Genomic DNA, 18,342 nt, shown 5'->3' with positions numbered 1-18,342 from the left:
CTGAAGAAAAAGAGATTATGGAAGGGACATAAAGAGATAGGTGGAGCACAGTTGCATGAGGAATATAAAGCTTAGGTTAAGAATGTGACTAATATTGTAAGGAGAGAAAAATTATAATATGAAAGGAGACCGACACTGCTTTCCAAGGAGTTTTTTGCTATATGGCAAGTAGAAGAAACAATGATAGGGGGATGTATTACCTTGCTGGGATGAGATGGGAATCAGGTGACCAAATCAGACTACATAGTTATTTAATAATGAGCTATTTAATGATCACTTTATTAGAGTGTTCCATTCTGGTACAGCAGACTTTATTCTTAGAATACGTGTGTAGAGGCTTAAGTGCTGTGAGGACATCATGTTGGAGGCTTAATGGATTTTTTACAACACTCAAAAAGAATTAAAATAGAATTTAATACTTCCTATATTTTGTCCTAGTCACTAGGACATCTACGGGGATTACAAAAACAATTAATGTAACATATACACAAATAACAAACAATACTAAGCCCAACCACGTGGGTGACACTAAAGTCCTATCTAGGTAGAGCGCCCTCTAAGGGCAGTAGTAGGTGGCCTGGAATGTAAGGTGGGAACTCTGGTGATGAGTGTTTCCCAAATCTTCAAAAGCTTAATGCAACCGTATTTATTGAGATTTGGTTGGTGTTTGAGAGCTGCTGCTGCTTCTAAGAAAAGTCTCTCTTTCTTGAATTTGCTGTGGTGGAGCATGGTGGTTTTCTTCCATGATACCCTGTGGGTGGTGTCCAAAACATGGTCAGCTAAGTCTGAATGGCCATAGTTGTGTTTGTAGATGTAAGACTTGTGTTCCTCTAGACTGATGGATGCCGATCTGCCTGTCTGTCCAAAGTACGCCAGCTTACAGGAACAGGGTACTTTGTAAACTCCAGGCAGAGAGAGAGGAGGGAGCTGATCTTTCGTAGAACGGATAAGGGTAGCAAGTTTGCGGTGGGGCTTATATGCTGTGTGTAGGTTGTACTGTTTTAGTATCTTGGCTATTTTTTCGGATGTGCCACGGATGTAGGGTATGGTGATGGCATTTTTAAAATCTTGTTGACGAGAAGGACGGGGAATGGGGGAGGAGTTGATTATTTTTTTAATACTGTGATCGCTGTAGCCATTGGAGAGGAAAGTGCTGTGTATGTGGTTAAACTCAGTAGTGAGGGCAGTTCCACTGGAACAAAGATTGTGGGCTCTTGTGGGTAAGAGTTTTAATAATGCCATATTGTTGAGAGGGGTGGTGGTGGGAGAGTTTGTGAATGTATCTGCCTGTGTGTGTGGGTTTTCTGTATACGGTGAAGGTAAGTGTATCATTAGGCAGGCGTGTGACTAAGGTGTCTAGGAAGGGTAAACAATTGTTCTTTTCCTTTTCCATAGTGAACTGGATTCTTGGATGTAGACTATTGAGATGACTGAGGAATGAGTCTAAAGTGTCTGGGCCATGAGGCCAAATAGAGAACACATCATCTACATATCTTAGCCAGATAGAAGGTTTGAGTGGGGCTGAGTCTATGGCTCGTTTTTCGAAATCTTCCATATAGAAATTGGCAAGGGGGGGTGAGAGGGGGGAACCCATGGCAGTTCCCTCTATCTGCTTGTAGATTTTGTTGTTCCAAGAGAAATAATGGCAAAGGAAAAGAGATCTAAGATGTCAGAGGGAAAAACGTTTTCTAAGAGAGATAAGGTGTCAATTAAGGGAATATTGGTAAACAAAGATGAGATATCAAAGATTTATTCTTAGAAGATTAACACGTTCACTGCCAACTACGATTATACTCATAGTTGGTATATGTGCCTCACAAGCCAACTATGAATATACTTGTATGTTGATTACCGACCTCCTATGCCAAGCACGAATTAACCCATTGTATAAGCACGTTAATTTGGACTCTTGGCTTGTGAATAAAGTAGAGAGCACGGCTGTGGGGTTTGGTAGAAGGAAAATAATTTCAGCAATTGTTGCGTAAACTGTGTATTTTTTAATGCAAGTAAAACAATTTTTTGAAGTTTTTTCAACATATACATATATTTATATATGATATATCATCGTCTGAGTCATCGCTATAGTCATCTGTAGGATTATAATCATCTTTGGAATCGGAACCAAATAATTCATTATATTCATCGTCTCTCATATTAGTGTAAGCTTCTAATTCTTCATCAGTGAGCTTTCTTTTACTGGCCATGGCGTAATTGAAGGTTTTTATTTGGATAATTTTAAATAATTATAAGACCAGAAGCAATAAACCTTACTGCACTGAATGCTGAACGTCACTGACTCTGAACTGAAGTTGCACAGTCGTCAGCACATGTAAGACATAGGTGTGTGTGGGTGGGGGTACTAGATTACTCGTAGTTGGCGTATGAAACAAAATTCTCTGTTAAGCCAGCTACAAGATAACTTGTACTGACCTTGTAGAAGTGAAAGTGCTTGGTGTGCGGTAACAAACTATGCCCGAGGAGTGTGGCAGCAAATGTGTTAACAAGTGGCGAAGTGTTAGAAGTGAATGAAGAGGATGTATTTAATACTGAGTATACTAAATGTCAGTAAAGTAGGGAGACCAGATGGATTTGGCTACATATTTTAAGAGAATTCCTTGAATCAGTCTCAGTTCTGAAAAACTTCCGATAGAAGTGAATGAAGAGGATGTATTTAATACTGAGTATACTAAATGTCAGTAAAGTAGGGAGACCAGATGGATTTGGCTACATATTTTAAGAGAATTCCTTGAATCAGTCTCAGTTCTGAAAAACTTCCGATAGAAGTGAATGAAGAGGATGTATTTAATACTGAGTATACTAAATGTCAGTAAAGTAGGGGGACCAGATGGATTTTGCTCCATGTTTTAAGAGAGTTCCTTGAATCAGTCTCAGTTCTGAAAAACTTCCCAAACCTCAACAAATTTGGGTATATAAGACTGCCCCAAATTTGGGAAGCTTGCATTCTAAGAACGTCAGCCCAGTGTTCAAGATAATCCAATTTAGTCCACTAGGCAGCACCGTTACGAGTGTAGGACCAACTTCAGTTGCCTTTCTTCAGCCTTATTTGCTTGGTGTTAGTGCCTGCATGATCCCTGAAAATGGCAGTTTAACATTGCCAAAACATAGGTAGTTATTAATTAAAGAGTTTATAATTAATAATATAGTTTACGTTGTCATTTCCTAAAAAATTAGAAGTGACATAGCACATTTAAGAGAATGTGCTATGGAACTGACTGTGCTGTTATTAGCTGTTTATTGAAAGTCTTTCAATGGGGCAAGACTTTCATTCCTGAAGAGGGGAAAGAGGGTAACATCATACCATTGCATAAGGGTGGTAGTAGAATGAAGCTAATAAACTTATAGGCCTGTGTGTATTTCTTCTGTAGTGATTATATTTTGAAGAAATTGGTTCTACTACCACCATTGCATAAGGGTGGAAGTAGAATGAAGCTAATAAACTTATAAGCCTGTGTGTATTTCTTTTTTAGTGATTAAATTTTGAAGAAATTGGTAAGAACTTGTATGCAGAATTGAGCAGATGAGGGTAATATTATTTAAGCAGGTCTGCATGGATTTGTTAAAGGATGCTTTTGTTTTAATAATCTGGTTACCTTTTGCAATAGAGTAATAAGAGCAGCTGATTAGGGTAAGGCATACACTGTCATTTTTTTGGAGAGTTCCAAGGCAATTGACAGGGTGCTCTATGACAAGTTGATTTTTAGGTTTCATCATATGAATTAGATATCAGGTTAGTGGATTGGACTGGTGATTGGCTCTTTAATAGATATCAGAGAGTTGTATAAGCATTATCAGGAAGTAAGAAAGTTACAAGTGGAGTTCCACAGGGTTCAGTCCTGGGACCATTACTGTTCAATCTTTATGTCAGTGATATGGCCTTACAAGAAGACGTGAATAAATTGAGTGATTGGGCACGGAAATGGGGATGTGAGTTCAATGTTGCAAAATGTAAGGTTTTAAAATTTGGAAAACAAAGATGAGATGCAGAATTTATTCTTGGTGAGGATATATTGTTGGAGGTGGAGGAAATAAGAGATCTGGGGGTGATAGTGGATAAGGATCTGAAATTTAGGGGACACATAGCCAAAATTGTGAAGACAACACAAAGGCTTCTGGGAATGATGTGGAGGACACTGACTTGTAGAAGTAGGGAGATTCTTGTTCTGTTGTATAAGATGACATCTCTTTCCCCCAACAGGGGGAAAGAGATGTCATCTCAGTTATTATCACCTCTTCTGGTGCTATGACCAAATCCCAAACTCTTGAACCTTGTGGTCCTTCTATTACATGTTGCCTAAGACATTTGTCCCTCAAGAATTCTAGAAATTGCATTTCCTTATTACTACATGCATTTTCCTCTTCACAATTTATACTGCCATAGTTAAAATCTCCCATGACAATCATTCTTCTTGCACTTCCCAAGCTCAACTGCCTAAACATCTCACAGTCCTCACCCCATGTACTCCTTGGCTTGTAGCAACACCACACTAAATATCCTGTCTTACCTGCCTCTACCTCACATCATATATTTTCAAAAACCATTAGTGTCACTGCCCTCCAAAGCCTCCACTCTGAGACGACATAAGTCATCGCTTATCATAAGCAGTACTCCACCATCTCATTTTCCCTCCCTATCCTTCGAAAAATGCTATACCCTGCTACTTCTATTCCTGTTATTATATCATCTTCCATCAACCACATCTCAGAGATCCCAATAATCTTTTACAGGCTGATGCTATCAGCACCACCAATTCAACTCTTTTATTCCGAATACTTCTGGCATTAGTATAAAGCATAAAAATGTCATTGTTTCTATACTTATCCTTATTCCCTTCTGACTCCACTGGACCCAGCTTTACCCCAATGTATTCCCCCTTCTCCCAAGCACCTGTTCCCACAAGAGGCCACCCCTGCTACCATCCACCCCGGTACATCTAGTTTCCCTGCATTGACACACTGACTCATTCAGAGAAAGCAATCTCTCAAGATGCTTATATCCTTCCTGTCCTCAAATGTCCTCCAAGCATTCACATATTCCAAGCCTAACTTCTTACACATTCTGGCTATCATGCTATTCATTATTAATGTTATTTTACTCAGCTCGTCATCATCATACCTGGGCAACACACACACACACACTATCTTCCGTCTCTGGGTTTTCTTAGAGAGACTTCAAGAACTTCAAGCATGAATCTCATATCTCTTGCCACCCGATTTGCATTGCCTCTCAAGTAATTTGTGCCCACCATCACAATCATCTCAACCACCCTTTCACCCCGCTTAATTGTCATAGCCACACTTTCTGTTGTTCCTCCAGGCAAATGCTCCTCTGATATCCTATCTTGCATGCCACAGATCATTGAGTCTCCATACATCACATCTCTTACACCTCTGTTCCTTGATTGCTCAACTGCATCCCTCACTATCTCTCCTTTAACGCTTTCTCTCCGTGTTCTCCCCTACTTACCTTTCTCCCCTACTTACCTGCCATCTTGGCATCTCTATCCCTTGTTCCAGCACTCCTTTGCAGTCTTGTCATTCCCTCTCTCCTACTGTTTCTTTTCTCTCCTCTTCTATCATTCCCAAAACTCTCTCTCTCTCTCTCTCTCTCATTCCCTCTCGTCTACTGTTTCTATTCTCTCCTCTTTTATCATTCCCATGACTCTCTCTCTCATTCCCTCTCTTCTACTGTTTCTATTCTCTCCTCTTCTCTCATTCCCATAACTCTCACTCACTTCTACTCTGATTTGTTACATTCATCTCTTCTGTTCACTTATTGTCATCTTTCACACTTCTCAACTCATTCCTGAGACATTCCACCTCTTTCAGTTCATCTGTCTCTCTCTGCTCACCATTCATCCTCCCAATTAAGACCATCTCCGAAAACTTCACAATTATTCAAACTTTCCATACTTCCCACTCTTACTTTTTCATTTATATTTTGCTCGTTATTCTCTCACACTACTCCTCTCTCTTGGTCGACATGCTCCTGCCTCCGATGCAATGCTGCTGAGGTCAGTTATGATAATCTCTAACTCACAAAGTTCTTCCTATTTCCTCCATTTTCCACATATATTATTATTATTAAACAAGACCTCATGGAGTCAAAGACTCATCTAGGAATATGTACTCCACCATCTGTCACCTGCCATATACCCAACTGCCAGGGTGTGTACATACCACAAGCACTTCATGCCACAAAATCCTGTAGTATTCTATGCAAAATGTAGTCCTTAAATGGGGAAGGACTTGGTGACAAGCCATTCTTAATTTGAGGTGCAGCTGTCACCATCATTTAAATAGTGCCGAGTGCTAGGAACTACTACAACTGTATACTATAAGCTATACTTATGCATTTTTTCTTCTCTTCTACTGCAGAATGCATCTGACTCTGGCCTCGCCCTCTCGGTAAAAATAAACACAATATACACAACAGCTAAACTCCAAAAACAACACTACTGAAGGACACTTGTATTGCTGAAAAATGTAACACAATTTGTGACAAAAGCCACACAATATACTGATTGAAAAACACTTTTTCTTTAGCACAGCTCAAATTTCAATTTGCAACGTAAAGCTATTAATTGAAATGGTATTAAAAATCCATCATTATTTCAAGGCCTTATGTTTTGCAACAGTTGAAACTTAAAAGCTTTCAGATCAATTTGAAAACTTCAAATTCATCTGAGAGCTTATGAGAATGCAGCCTTCATCATTGGAGTCACCTGCATATGGTGCTATTTAAACTGCCTAGACGTCTATGTGTTTTCCTTTTATGAATATATAAAATACTTATATACTATTAATTAACGTTTCAAAAAACTTTTTGGATGTTGCTGAATTTTCAAAACATTTTGGGAGATTTTGAGTTTTCAGATTTTTCTTGTCATTTGGGCACACTGTAAACTATTTCTTTGCAAAATTACAACCTTCTAACCTTACGGGAAATGGATAAACATTGTGATTTCGCACTTAGGAATGTACATATTTATATGTAAATAAAATAAACAGTAATCTACATTATTTAAGATTACATAATAATTATTTTTATTTTCTTTCTAGTTGTGGTGTACGGTATCATCATGGAATGGACTGCACAATGTATCAGAGAATGAAGATTGATCCAGATTATTCCTTAAAGGTATATCAAGATATACAGTGCTTATCAGTTCAGGAGAATTATTTGCAAAAATCAAAAAATTGTGTACAGTTCTTTTTGTTAAATACTGATGCCACTTATGTCAACTTATTATTTATTTTTGTAGAATTTTTGGTTACATTTCATAGCCATTTTCAGTATGGTAGGAAGATAAAACAAAAACAAATGACAATTAAATTAAAAGCATGTGACATTATATGTGCAATCAATTTCATGAGGATAACTTCTGCAAATGAATGAGAATGAGAGCATAAATTTGATTCTTGGGTTTACTTGATTCAAATTTTCTCAAGAAATTCATGAAGATTGGAAAACAAAGAGTTCCATACAGCAAAAAAGCATATTAACTTTTATGTCCCCATTGTACAAGGCTTTGATCAGGCTGCATATGGATTAGTGTGCACAGATTTGATCACCTAGTTTTCAAAAGGATGATGAGTTGTTGGAGAGGATTCGGAGACGATTGACTGAGTTGTTTTCTGGTCTCTGGAATATAAGAACAAATGGAGTGAATGCAAATTACACTGCCTACTGTAATTTGCATTCACTCATTGGATAGAAGGAAGAGGGGAGACATGATCGAGGCATATAGGTTGGTAAGGGATAATTACCACACTAACAGAGTTGGGATTTTTCATAGAATATCTGGAAACAAGTGGAGAATGAGAGGCTATCCCTGGAAGCTGTATAAGGTGTTGGGGGGGGGGGGGGGGGCATAGGTCTTTTTGCATGGAGAGGGGAAGGTGATTGGAATGCATTGAGTGAGAGTATGGTGAGTGCAGAGACAGTGTCCCTGCACTCACCATACTCTCACTAATCTAAGTGGACATAAGGAGCATGTGAGGGTGAATATCATGAGGTTTTTGAGAAGAGTGAAAGGTTTTCAGTGTTTTGCTGAGGTATGACAATGATGAGTTGCGACAGAGAGCCAAAATAATGAATAGTATGCTAGTGTGAAGAGAAGGGACAATTTGTGGATGTTTGGCATGTTTGAGGAAAGAGCGAAATTATACAGGCATGAAGAGTTGCATTTGAATGGCTTTGGAGTGAGTGCACTGGAGAAAGTGTTGTTGGATGAAAGCACAGCGTGTGATGTGTGCAAGGGATCAGAAGCAAGAGATGAAGTGAAAAATCAGAAGAGTGGTATTGAAGAGACAGAAGTGCTTGGCAGTGAAAATAGTAATAATGTGAAAGATGAAGAGAGAATGGGAATGCAAGAGGAACAGGGAAATGGGGGGGGGGGGCAGGACATGGCATCAGGAGAGTGGGTGTTGAAAGAGTTGCAGTGAATATAAGTAAGTATGAAGATGGAGTATATTGCGATATGGGTGCGGAAGTTGAGACGGAGCAAATATACGTGGTAAGTGGTGATAAAGGTGATTGAACAGGTGTGGTGGAGAAATCACAACCATCAGAAGGGTTGCAAAGGCTTGGATAGAACTGGTAAGAGACTTAAACATTAATTACTGTCAGAAATAAGGCAGATGAAATGGTTTCATTTATCGAGTTTATTCACCCCAAATTCATTGGAATAAGTGAAACATGGTTGAATGATGATGATGATATTCTAACAGGAATAGAAATGGTAGGGGATGCAGTATTTTTCAGGAGGATAGAAATGACAAGAAGGGAGAGGGAGTGCTGTTGATGATAGCAGGGGAATTATGTCCACATAAGGTAGACATAAAAGAGGGAAATGATAGCAATGATTGTGAGTCAGTGTGGTGTAACGTGGAGGTTGACAGGAAGACATATTTAGTTGGATGTTGCTATAGGTCCAGAGTTAGTGAACAAAGTAAGGATAATTATTATGGATGATTTTAATTAAGGCAGTATAGAATGGAATAAAGAGATAGCATCTGAGAATAATGGAAAATTGATTTCTTCGCTTCTTGAGAAATAACTATCTCAGGCAGCACGTAAAGGAGACTATGTGATGAGAATGTTAGATCTGATCATTCATTAGAGGATGTAATTGTTAGTTGGGTTTCACATTTTCCTCTAGTTGGTGAGAGTGATCATGAAGTGATCACCTGGGTTGTGGCTAGCCATATACAGACTTTTGTGAGGAATTATAAGGCTGGTGATTATGACAAGCTTAGTAGATTGCTGGGAACTATAACATGGAATGAGGAGTTGAGCGATAAGGAAATAAATGCTGCTTGGAAACTGACAAAGAAATACATAATAGCAGCAAGTGTGAATGCATTCCAAAGGCCAAAAAGGCTGAATCAGGTAGTTTCAGGTGGATAAAATGGATGAATGAGTAGATTAATAATGAAATCTGGAAAAAGAAGGTACTTTGGAGGAAATACAAGATGAATAATGGTAATAATCAGTTACATGAATAGTATAAAGAACAAGTCAGAAGAGTTAGTAAGGAAAACAAAAGTTGTTACATGCAGAAATTGGTAAATCAGGCAAAGAAATACCCTAGAGAGGTTTTTAGATATGTGGCAAGTAAAAAGATCAAGGTAAGATGATGTTAATGGATGAAAATGATAGAATGATAACTGCTGCATTTTTGAGGTATTCAGTGATCAATTTATAAGGATGTTTCATTCTAATTAGGGTGGAATCATGAGGAACTTAATTGTAGCAGACATAGGAGAGGATGGCTTAATTGTGAGTGAGCAGGAGGTATATGAGGAAATAAATTAGCTCGATGTCAGTAAGGCGATAGGATTTGATGATGTATTACTATGCCTCCTAATGGAATCTTTCAGTGAATTGGCAGTAGCATGGGCATGCCTGTTTAATAAGAGTCTTACAACAGCACAGGTTCCAAGGGAGTGGAAGAAGAGTAAATTGTTCCACTGCATACAGCTCTAGCTACAAATTATAAGCCAATATGTATATCTGGATTTGTGGTGAAGATACTAGAAAGATTGGAGAGAAGTAGAATACAGAAATGGATTGATAACAGCAGTATTCCCTGTGGTTATGAAAATGGATTTGTTAAAGGGAGATCATGTTTCACTAACTTACTTATGTACTATAACAAGGTGACAAATGCCTTGGACAGGGGAGATGCATATACAGTGGAGTACTTTGATTTTGCAAAAACTTTTGATAGACTGCCACACGACAAGCCATTAAATAAATTGAAATAGATGGGATTGGATAACAGACTTCTGAGCTGGATTAGTGACTGGCTGTCAGATAGGTAAGTTGTATATTGGGATGCAGTATCCCGAATGAGGAAGGTCACCAGTGGTGTATCGGAGTGGTCAGTTTTGGGACCATTGTTGTTCAATTTGTATGTTAATGATATTGGAATGGCTTTAACTAGTTGATATGCAGCTGTTTGCAGATGATGCAAAATTGAGAACATTGCAGAGTCAAGTGAATGTTCTGATCTTACAGGAGGACTTGAATAGATTGCATGAATGGGCAGGTAAGTGTAACTACAGGACTGTCAACAGGATATAGCATAGAGGCAGCCTGCCTCACAGCGCACTGAGGTAGGTGCCGTCACTATGCTGACAATTCCTGTTTGCGTAGCAAGTGCAGAAAGAAGGTTTTTCCAAATTTAAACTGATTAAAAATTATTTGCGAACAGCAATGACTCAAGAAAGATTGGGTGGTCTAGCAACTATAAGGAGGTGTCATGTAATAATAATAATAATATCGATAGAGGCGGACATAGCCTATAATTTAAATTTAGAAGAGCTTATGAACAGTTTATTGTGCGATATTCTCGTAGCGCAAACATTTAATTAATATTATTATGTAATCATTTTGCATTAATGTTTCTCTTGTAATAAAAACAAAATAGCAATTTGAGATTTTCTTATATTTTTGTCTTATAATCCATCAGGGGCGATATTTAGTTATTCGGCTCAGGGCACAGTTTAATCTGGCAATGACCCTGTGTAACTATCAATTCAGTGTTGCAAAGTGTAAGGTTTTGAGATTTGGTAAGCAATGATGGGATGCAAAGAACACATTTGGTTGGGAAACTTTAAAGGAAGTAGAGGAGATGAGAGATCTAGGAGTGATGGTGGACAGTGACCTGAAATTCGGGGGGGGGGGGGCACAAGTTTTGAAGGCATCACATTGGATAATAACAATGATGCAGAGGACCCTGACATGCAGAAATAGAGAGGTTATGATGCCATTGTATAAGGCCTTGCTCAGACCTCATATGGATTATTATGCACAGATTTGGTCACCAGGATGTGTTGGAAAGGACCCAGAGGAGATTCACAGAGGTGGTCAGTGGTCTTTGGAATATAGAGTATGAGAACAGATTGAAAGAATGTAAGTTGCAAATAGGAAGAAGAGGTGGGGATATGATTGAGACATATAAGCTAGTCAGGATTTGCTATCAGGTTGACATGCAAGAGATTTTTCATAGAATGGGAGAGGGGGGGGGGTAGAACATGAGGCCATTGCTGGAACTCTATAATGAGGCTGTGGGCAAAGGTTCTTTGCATGGAGAGTAGTTGGTGAGTGGAATGCATTACCTGAGTGGTTTTGTGAATGTATTAGTTTAAGGCATTGTACAATAGTCTGTACCTCCCACCATGAGTCTCCGACTCCATGAACGTTGGATGATAATAATAATAATTGACATATGTGGGTGGTCTGAAAAGTTCTCGGCCTCGACCATAGATGGCAACATTATTGGCATGATTTTTTTTTTCTAAGTTGGTACATCTTTCATAAGCATCCATGTGAAATTTCAAGTCATTCTATCAAGTAGTTTGTTTTATACAGCTGTCTAAAGTAAAAGTGTTGTCTGTATCCCTTGAAATGGATAAAATCGAGTATTGTGCAGTTATAAAATTCTTTGTAAAAGAAGGTTTAATGCCAAAAGAAAATCATTTGAAGTTCATAAAAGTTTATAGATACTCTTCTCCTTCTTTTTTGACAAACCCATTTCAACAATTAAAAAATGGGCTGCTGAGTTTAAACGTGGCCATACCAGCCTTGAAGATGATCCACGTGAAGGACGTATAAAAACTGTAACAACATGCTGGAATATATGTATTAGTCTTAAGGGAGATTATATTGAAAAATAAAAATAATTTTGAAATTATAAATTAGTTTTTTCATTGTTATGCTGAGAACTTTTCAGACCACCCTTGTATAGTTTGTTGTTTTAAGGATACTTGCGACAAATTTAAATATCTTTCTTGTGATTACGTGATTATATCATCCCTTGTATAGTATACTAGGGTTGACATATTGTTAAGATAATGGGACTGAACAGGGAAAAAACATCATTATAGGAAGCCAGATTTTGTGATTAAGAGCCAAGAATGATCAACACTGTGAGCTCCTCATAGACGTTTGGAGAACATACTTGAACTTTTTGAGTTCATTAGACATATGGGAACAACTTTATTTATTTATTTAACAAAGAAACTCCTTTTCTCCCAAGTATTTCTGGCATCAGTAAGAAATTAATAATAATGAAGTAATATAACTTGGTGTTTTTTAAAACAAAACACAGTCACAATCTCTTAGTTTCTTGCAAAGAAAAAATGTAGTTTCTGTTTGTGTTAATATTTACTTTAGCAGTCGAATGAGTTTTATCTTATCATTATGTAAAAATAGTGTAACATGCATGTAATTGTGTGTGTGTGTGTGTGTGTGTGTGTGTGTGTGTGTGTGTGTGTGTGTGTGTGTGTGTGTGTGTGTGTGTGTGTGTGTGTGTGTGTGTCTATGCATGTATATACAGCATTTTTCTTTTATTTTTTTCAGAAATGGATGAAAGAACAGCCTACTGGTCGCAAAACATGCCCAACATGTGGAATTGCTATTGAAAAAATTTCAGGATGTAATCACATGACTTGTCAGCAGTGTCAAGCACATATCTGTTGGCTCTGCTTGAGACTGTTCAGAAATGCAAATGAAGTTTACAATCATCTACCATACTGTAATAACAATCAGACTTCAGAATATTAATAGTGTTTATTGTTGTCCTCTCAAAATCATAACTGCACTCTATAATTAAAGATTTTTCTTTTCTTAAAAAGAAAATAAATTTCATTATTATTAACATTAGACCTCCAAAGAACCAAAAGACTCATCACAGGCTGTAAACTTGTTCGCCATTTCTGCACTCACTACACTCTTAAGCAGTGCATTCCATTCATCAGCCACTTTCCATGCAAAGAACCTACTCCTCACTCCAGTCCTTCATATATAGCTTCCAGGGATAGATCCTTGTTATCCCTATCTCCATTCTCTGAAAAATGTAGATCCAATTAAATGGATCTAGTATATCTTCAGATACACAGATTTGTCTGTCTTGCACATTAATCCGGTGACAACATGTGACTCTGACTTATGTCTAGTCATATTCTCCTTCCTCTACCTATTCACAAGGCTATCAACAAATAACATTTCCTCTCTTTCTTCATATCCTACAATCCAGAGACAATTCATTGCCTTAATCTTCTCTGGACCCTTTCTGGTATATCATTATTCTCCTTGAAAACCAGGCAACCAGATTTGCATACTGTAATCCTGAAATTTTGACTTCTTTAGTTCTAGTTATCAATGTACTCTTAATCATTGTCATAATATAGTGTGATACACTTGCAGTTTTAATACTGTGAACCCTAAAATTCATGTCCACCACACCACTACTTCCAGATCTTTCATCTTCAAACATCACCTTCAAAATTTCTCCACTAATTGTACACTTTCCAATCCCATCCTTTTCTACCAAATTTCAAAACTTTACAATTTGCAGTACTGAACTTGTAGCTCCACTCACCTGTTTATTCACATAATCTATTTAGATCCTCCTGTCCACAATATCAGCATTAGTGCTCCAAGAAACTGCATTTCTCCTGTTAAACTTGTATTCAGTATCATTAATATACAAGTTAAATAATAATGTCCCCTAAAACAGACCCATATGGGCCTGTTTTAGGGGACATTGCTATAGAATGTAGATAGACAGACATGACTATATAGGCCAACTGGCTTAGTGAAAAAAACAATGAAGAAAAAAATCTTGAGCATACCATTTAAGAAGATTTTTGCAATATGGTGAGGCCTAAAGGAATGGAAAGAGAGTAAAATTGCTGCACTTCACAAAGGGCGACGTTGAGAGATTACTGAAGGCTAGGATCCAGGGGATGATAACAGCAGTACTATCTGTAAAAGACAGTCAAGTGTGGATTTGTTAAAGGAAGATTGAGTTCAATAATCTACAGAGTAACAAATTCATTTTAATAGAGAGAGAGAGAGAGATGCATATACAATAGTATATTTAGATTGTACAAATAGATTGCCCATGGCAAGTTTTAACTAAACAGAACAGAAGAGGTTAGATAATGGATCAGTGACTGGCCATCAGGTATAAGCATGTTGTGTATGTGAGAATGGCATGTCAAAAGAGGAAAGCTACCAAGTTACAAGTTAAACAATAATGTCTTTATATGATTCCATATGTTCCCACACAACAAGCACTCCCTTCTCCTCACCAAGTTCTTTTGCATAGCTTTCATGATTTTTGCTCACTGTCTCAACTCATCATTATCATACTAGGCTAACACATTGTTTTCTTTCACTCTCCTGAATAGTCTTGATATCTATTCTCACATTCTGTCCAACAAAGTAATTCATTCCCACAACTACCACTAACATCCTCTCTACCAAATCCTTTTGATTGAATTTCCTCAGTTTGTCCTCATTCTGTCCAACCAAGTAATTCATTCCCACAACTACCACTAACATCCTCTCTACCAAATCCTTTTGATTGAATTTCCTCAGTTTGTCCTCATAGCTGACTACTTGATTTCATTGAGATGCCCAAGAAAATTATATCTCAATAGATCTTCTGTGGTATTTGTGATTCTACCATCCTAAAAAACTAATATACTCTTTCTTCTGGTCAATATCAAAAGAACTCTGCAATTTGTCTTAGTCTTTGCTGATTAATCTCTTCCTTCATTCTCTGCTATAGTCTCTCTCTCTCTCTCTCCCTCTCCCTCCCCCCCCCCTCTCTCTCTCTCTCTCTCCATAATCACTAGCCTTGTATTTTCACATACATCCTTTTTTCACATGAATCCTTGTGTGATTTGGCACTACCTCCTGGTTACTCTGAACACCCAGCCCAACTTCAATGCTATTCTCAGATTATGTGATGAAATCTATGATGTTTGATCCTCACATTCTGTTGCATACTGCATAATCAGATACGCAACAGATTTATTTTCCTTGCTGTTATCACACTTCAAACACCTTCACCCTTCTGTGGGTGAAGGTCTTGTTTTGGCTGAGGTTGATCCTGTTGCCCTGAATGAACCCGCTGCCTTCCGCACTTAACATTCTAACATTCTTGTAAAGTATCCACTGTTCATCACCACTGACTACACGACTTGAAAACAGATTGAATCTCTTGAGAATGAAGAGCAGTGCAGATGTTGATTGGGTTCCTCAGCAAGTAAGGAACCCACTTGCCGAGATTAGAACCTATTCCAAAGTCTTTCAAATGGTGATAGATGATCAATGATGATGAATTAAGATCTTTTGCTAAATCTTCAACAGTTGCATTACCATTTCTTGCAATAGCAGCTTCCAGAATATTATATATATAGAGAGAGAGAGAGAGGGGGGGGGAGTGCAGAGCAAGGGGAGTCTTTCAAACTTAAGTCCTCTTGTTGAAATTTTTGGAACCATTGCTGGCACTTTTCACATTCACAACATTATCGCCATACACTTCTTGCACATTCAAAACATTATCACAATACACTTCTTGCACACTTTGTGGTCACCATATTGCTAACATGGTGTGGCACATCACTGAGCATTGGAGTCACCATATGGCATCTGTGGATGCTCAGTGAACATAGGGCATAGCAGCATTGTTGCCTTTTTTGAACTCATAAAGCATGATGTGCCTAATATACTCTCTAGTGGCCTCCATAGTAATAAAGGGTTATTTAAACAATAACTTAGGTATGATGTTCTTGCGAGATGGAATTTACTAGAATGAGGCCTCCTTAGCTTAGCAGTACTTATAAAGCTTTAAAAATTCATGTTTAGACAAGCTGAGACACATTTGAACAAGTACAGTATAAAAATTACATTACTTTTGGGATGACCTGATAGATGCCATTTCTTCATTCCTTTCTATATGACCATAATTAAAATAAACATTTACAGGCCTACAGCATCATCTGACTAAATATTTCATCCTATCCACATCTACCTAAATATTTCACTCTGACCATTTCCCTCATACTATGCAGCTTCATGCCTACTACCAATATCTCCACCTCATATCTTCACTTTGTCAGGACACAACTTCTCTACTATCATTAACAACACTCATCTCCTACTGTTCCTATCCTAATGCAAAACACCATATCCATGTCTTTCTCTATTCCTGTAAGGATACCATTCTAATCTAATTATGACTTATACAAGTCTTACATGAATGAGCCCAATCAACACAACAATTTTGTCCTTATTCCTGGCATTTTTGTAAATAAATAATAATTCATTCTTTGATCTAAATCTAGTCCAACCCCTGCCAAGGAAGATGTGACTCCTCTGCCAGAGGAATCTCATCTTCCTCTCTCTCTCTCTCTCACCACCTGTTCCATAATTTTTCTCAGATTCAAATGCTCTACTTGCATGCCAGACCATCCCATTCCTTTCATGGGATTGTTGTATCTTTCTGTCCACCTTCACCCCAGTTGTCAGGAGTGAAGTTGGGTGAAGGAGAGTAATGGGAGAGCGAAATGCCTACTTAAATTTGTTCAAATTTGGCTGTGTATTCAGAAACAATTTAAGGTGTGCTTTGAAGAACACTATGTTAGATAATAATGACATTCCATTATGAATCTTGTGATTCCTTAGAGGTTTGATGATGCAGATAAGAAAAAGGAAGTATAACTTCATTTTTTATATTTTATATGTACATAGTTATGAAGTATAGTAACTAACTAACTATACCCCGATATTTGTATAGCTTATGTATTTTTAAAGCATACTGTTACTGCCCTTTATTATTGATTCATTCAAACACTGGTGTATATAATTTTGAGTGCCTTATTAAATTAATATTATTTTTAAATGAAATTTGCATAATTTTTCTTAATAATGTAAAATCTCAAAAACCATTGGTGCAATGAAATATTGTTATTATATTGAATATTGAATTTTCAAAGACTTCTCTGGAAAAGACTAGTGAAAGGAGAGAAAAAGTTGAATTTATTAGTTAATAGTGTTTATTAGTATCATTACACGATGCCTCTGTGGAATCTGTCTCAATGCAAGATGCCATTCTACACTACATAATCTCCCCGACAATGTATTATTTTTATGTTAATTACATGGTTTCTGATTGGCTTGTGCAGCTAATCTTGCTGCACCTTCTACCGAGCAGATGGACGGTTGTGAAAATGACCGGCGAATGTCTCTTACCAGAGTGCATAACCCCAACTATGTAATTCTGAGGTGGCCATGTGATGCTATGGTCCTCTTTTGCCTGGTTTGGCCTCCGACAACAGAGGTTGGAGGCCAAAACAGGAAATTTGAACATTCTGGATAATGCAGTGCTTCCTACTTTGTGGTGCTTCTATGGAACTGACTAGCAAGACAATGTCTCTTTCAGCAAGGCAATGTATTCTATCATAAGGCTGCTGCTTTAACTTCGTGATGTGTGGACATGAACCACACATCACACTTGACTGGTCTCCACAGAGCCCTGAAATCAACTCTATTGAATATCTGTGGGATGAACTTAAGCATCAGATAAGATCAAGGGATATTCGCCCCACAATAATACATGACCTCATTACATGCCTACATGAAGAATGGTCCAAAATTCCCATTGGTCGCTATCATAGGCTTGTAGTTAATATGCCTGTAGGATTGTTGCAGTATTTATTTCATATGGGGTTCCCCATTCCCTTACAGGTTGAGCCCTCCTAATGAGGGATTAAGTATGTAGTAGTTTATGACTGTAAATCCGTATGTGTTCACATGACCAGTTTGCCTACTCTGAGGGACAAAACAAATTTTCCGTGTTAAAAAAAATCCTCTACTCCTATATGAGATTGACAAACTCCTTTAGTCGAAAGAGACCAGATAAGGTTCCTTGTGTCATGGATGGAAACCTTATCAGTGAACAGAGATCCAACATTTTATTAAGGTGGATGCTGTGACTGTTTGTTTCTCACACTATGGTG

At 37.8% G+C, this 18,342-nt stretch overlaps 1 protein-coding gene across 1 annotated transcript in view; it reads left to right on the top strand.

Annotated features, from left to right (window-relative positions):
- The window catches only part of LOC150110249 (uncharacterized), an 85,687-nt gene extending 68,486 nt beyond the window's left edge, over positions 1–17,201 (top strand). The window contains exons 5-6 of the mRNA XM_090394412.1: positions 7,081–7,159; positions 12,890–17,201. Of these exons, the coding sequence (XP_090250538.1) occupies positions 7,081–7,159; positions 12,890–13,093 (283 nt within the window). The 3' untranslated portion in view covers positions 13,094–17,201. The remainder of the gene's footprint in view (positions 1–7,080; positions 7,160–12,889) is intronic.
- The last annotated feature ends 1,141 nt before the right edge of the window (positions 17,202–18,342 follow it).

The sequence above is a fragment of the Typopeltis vanoorti genome, chromosome 1 (assembly GCF_054136105.1).
Source record: "Typopeltis vanoorti isolate ZY-2024b chromosome 1, IOZ_Tvanoo_1.0, whole genome shotgun sequence".
Classification (NCBI taxonomy): Eukaryota; Metazoa; Arthropoda; class Arachnida; order Uropygi; family Thelyphonidae; genus Typopeltis; species Typopeltis vanoorti.
The sequence above is the reverse complement of the archived record's forward strand: the minus strand, read 5'-3'. Positions and strand labels throughout refer to the sequence as shown.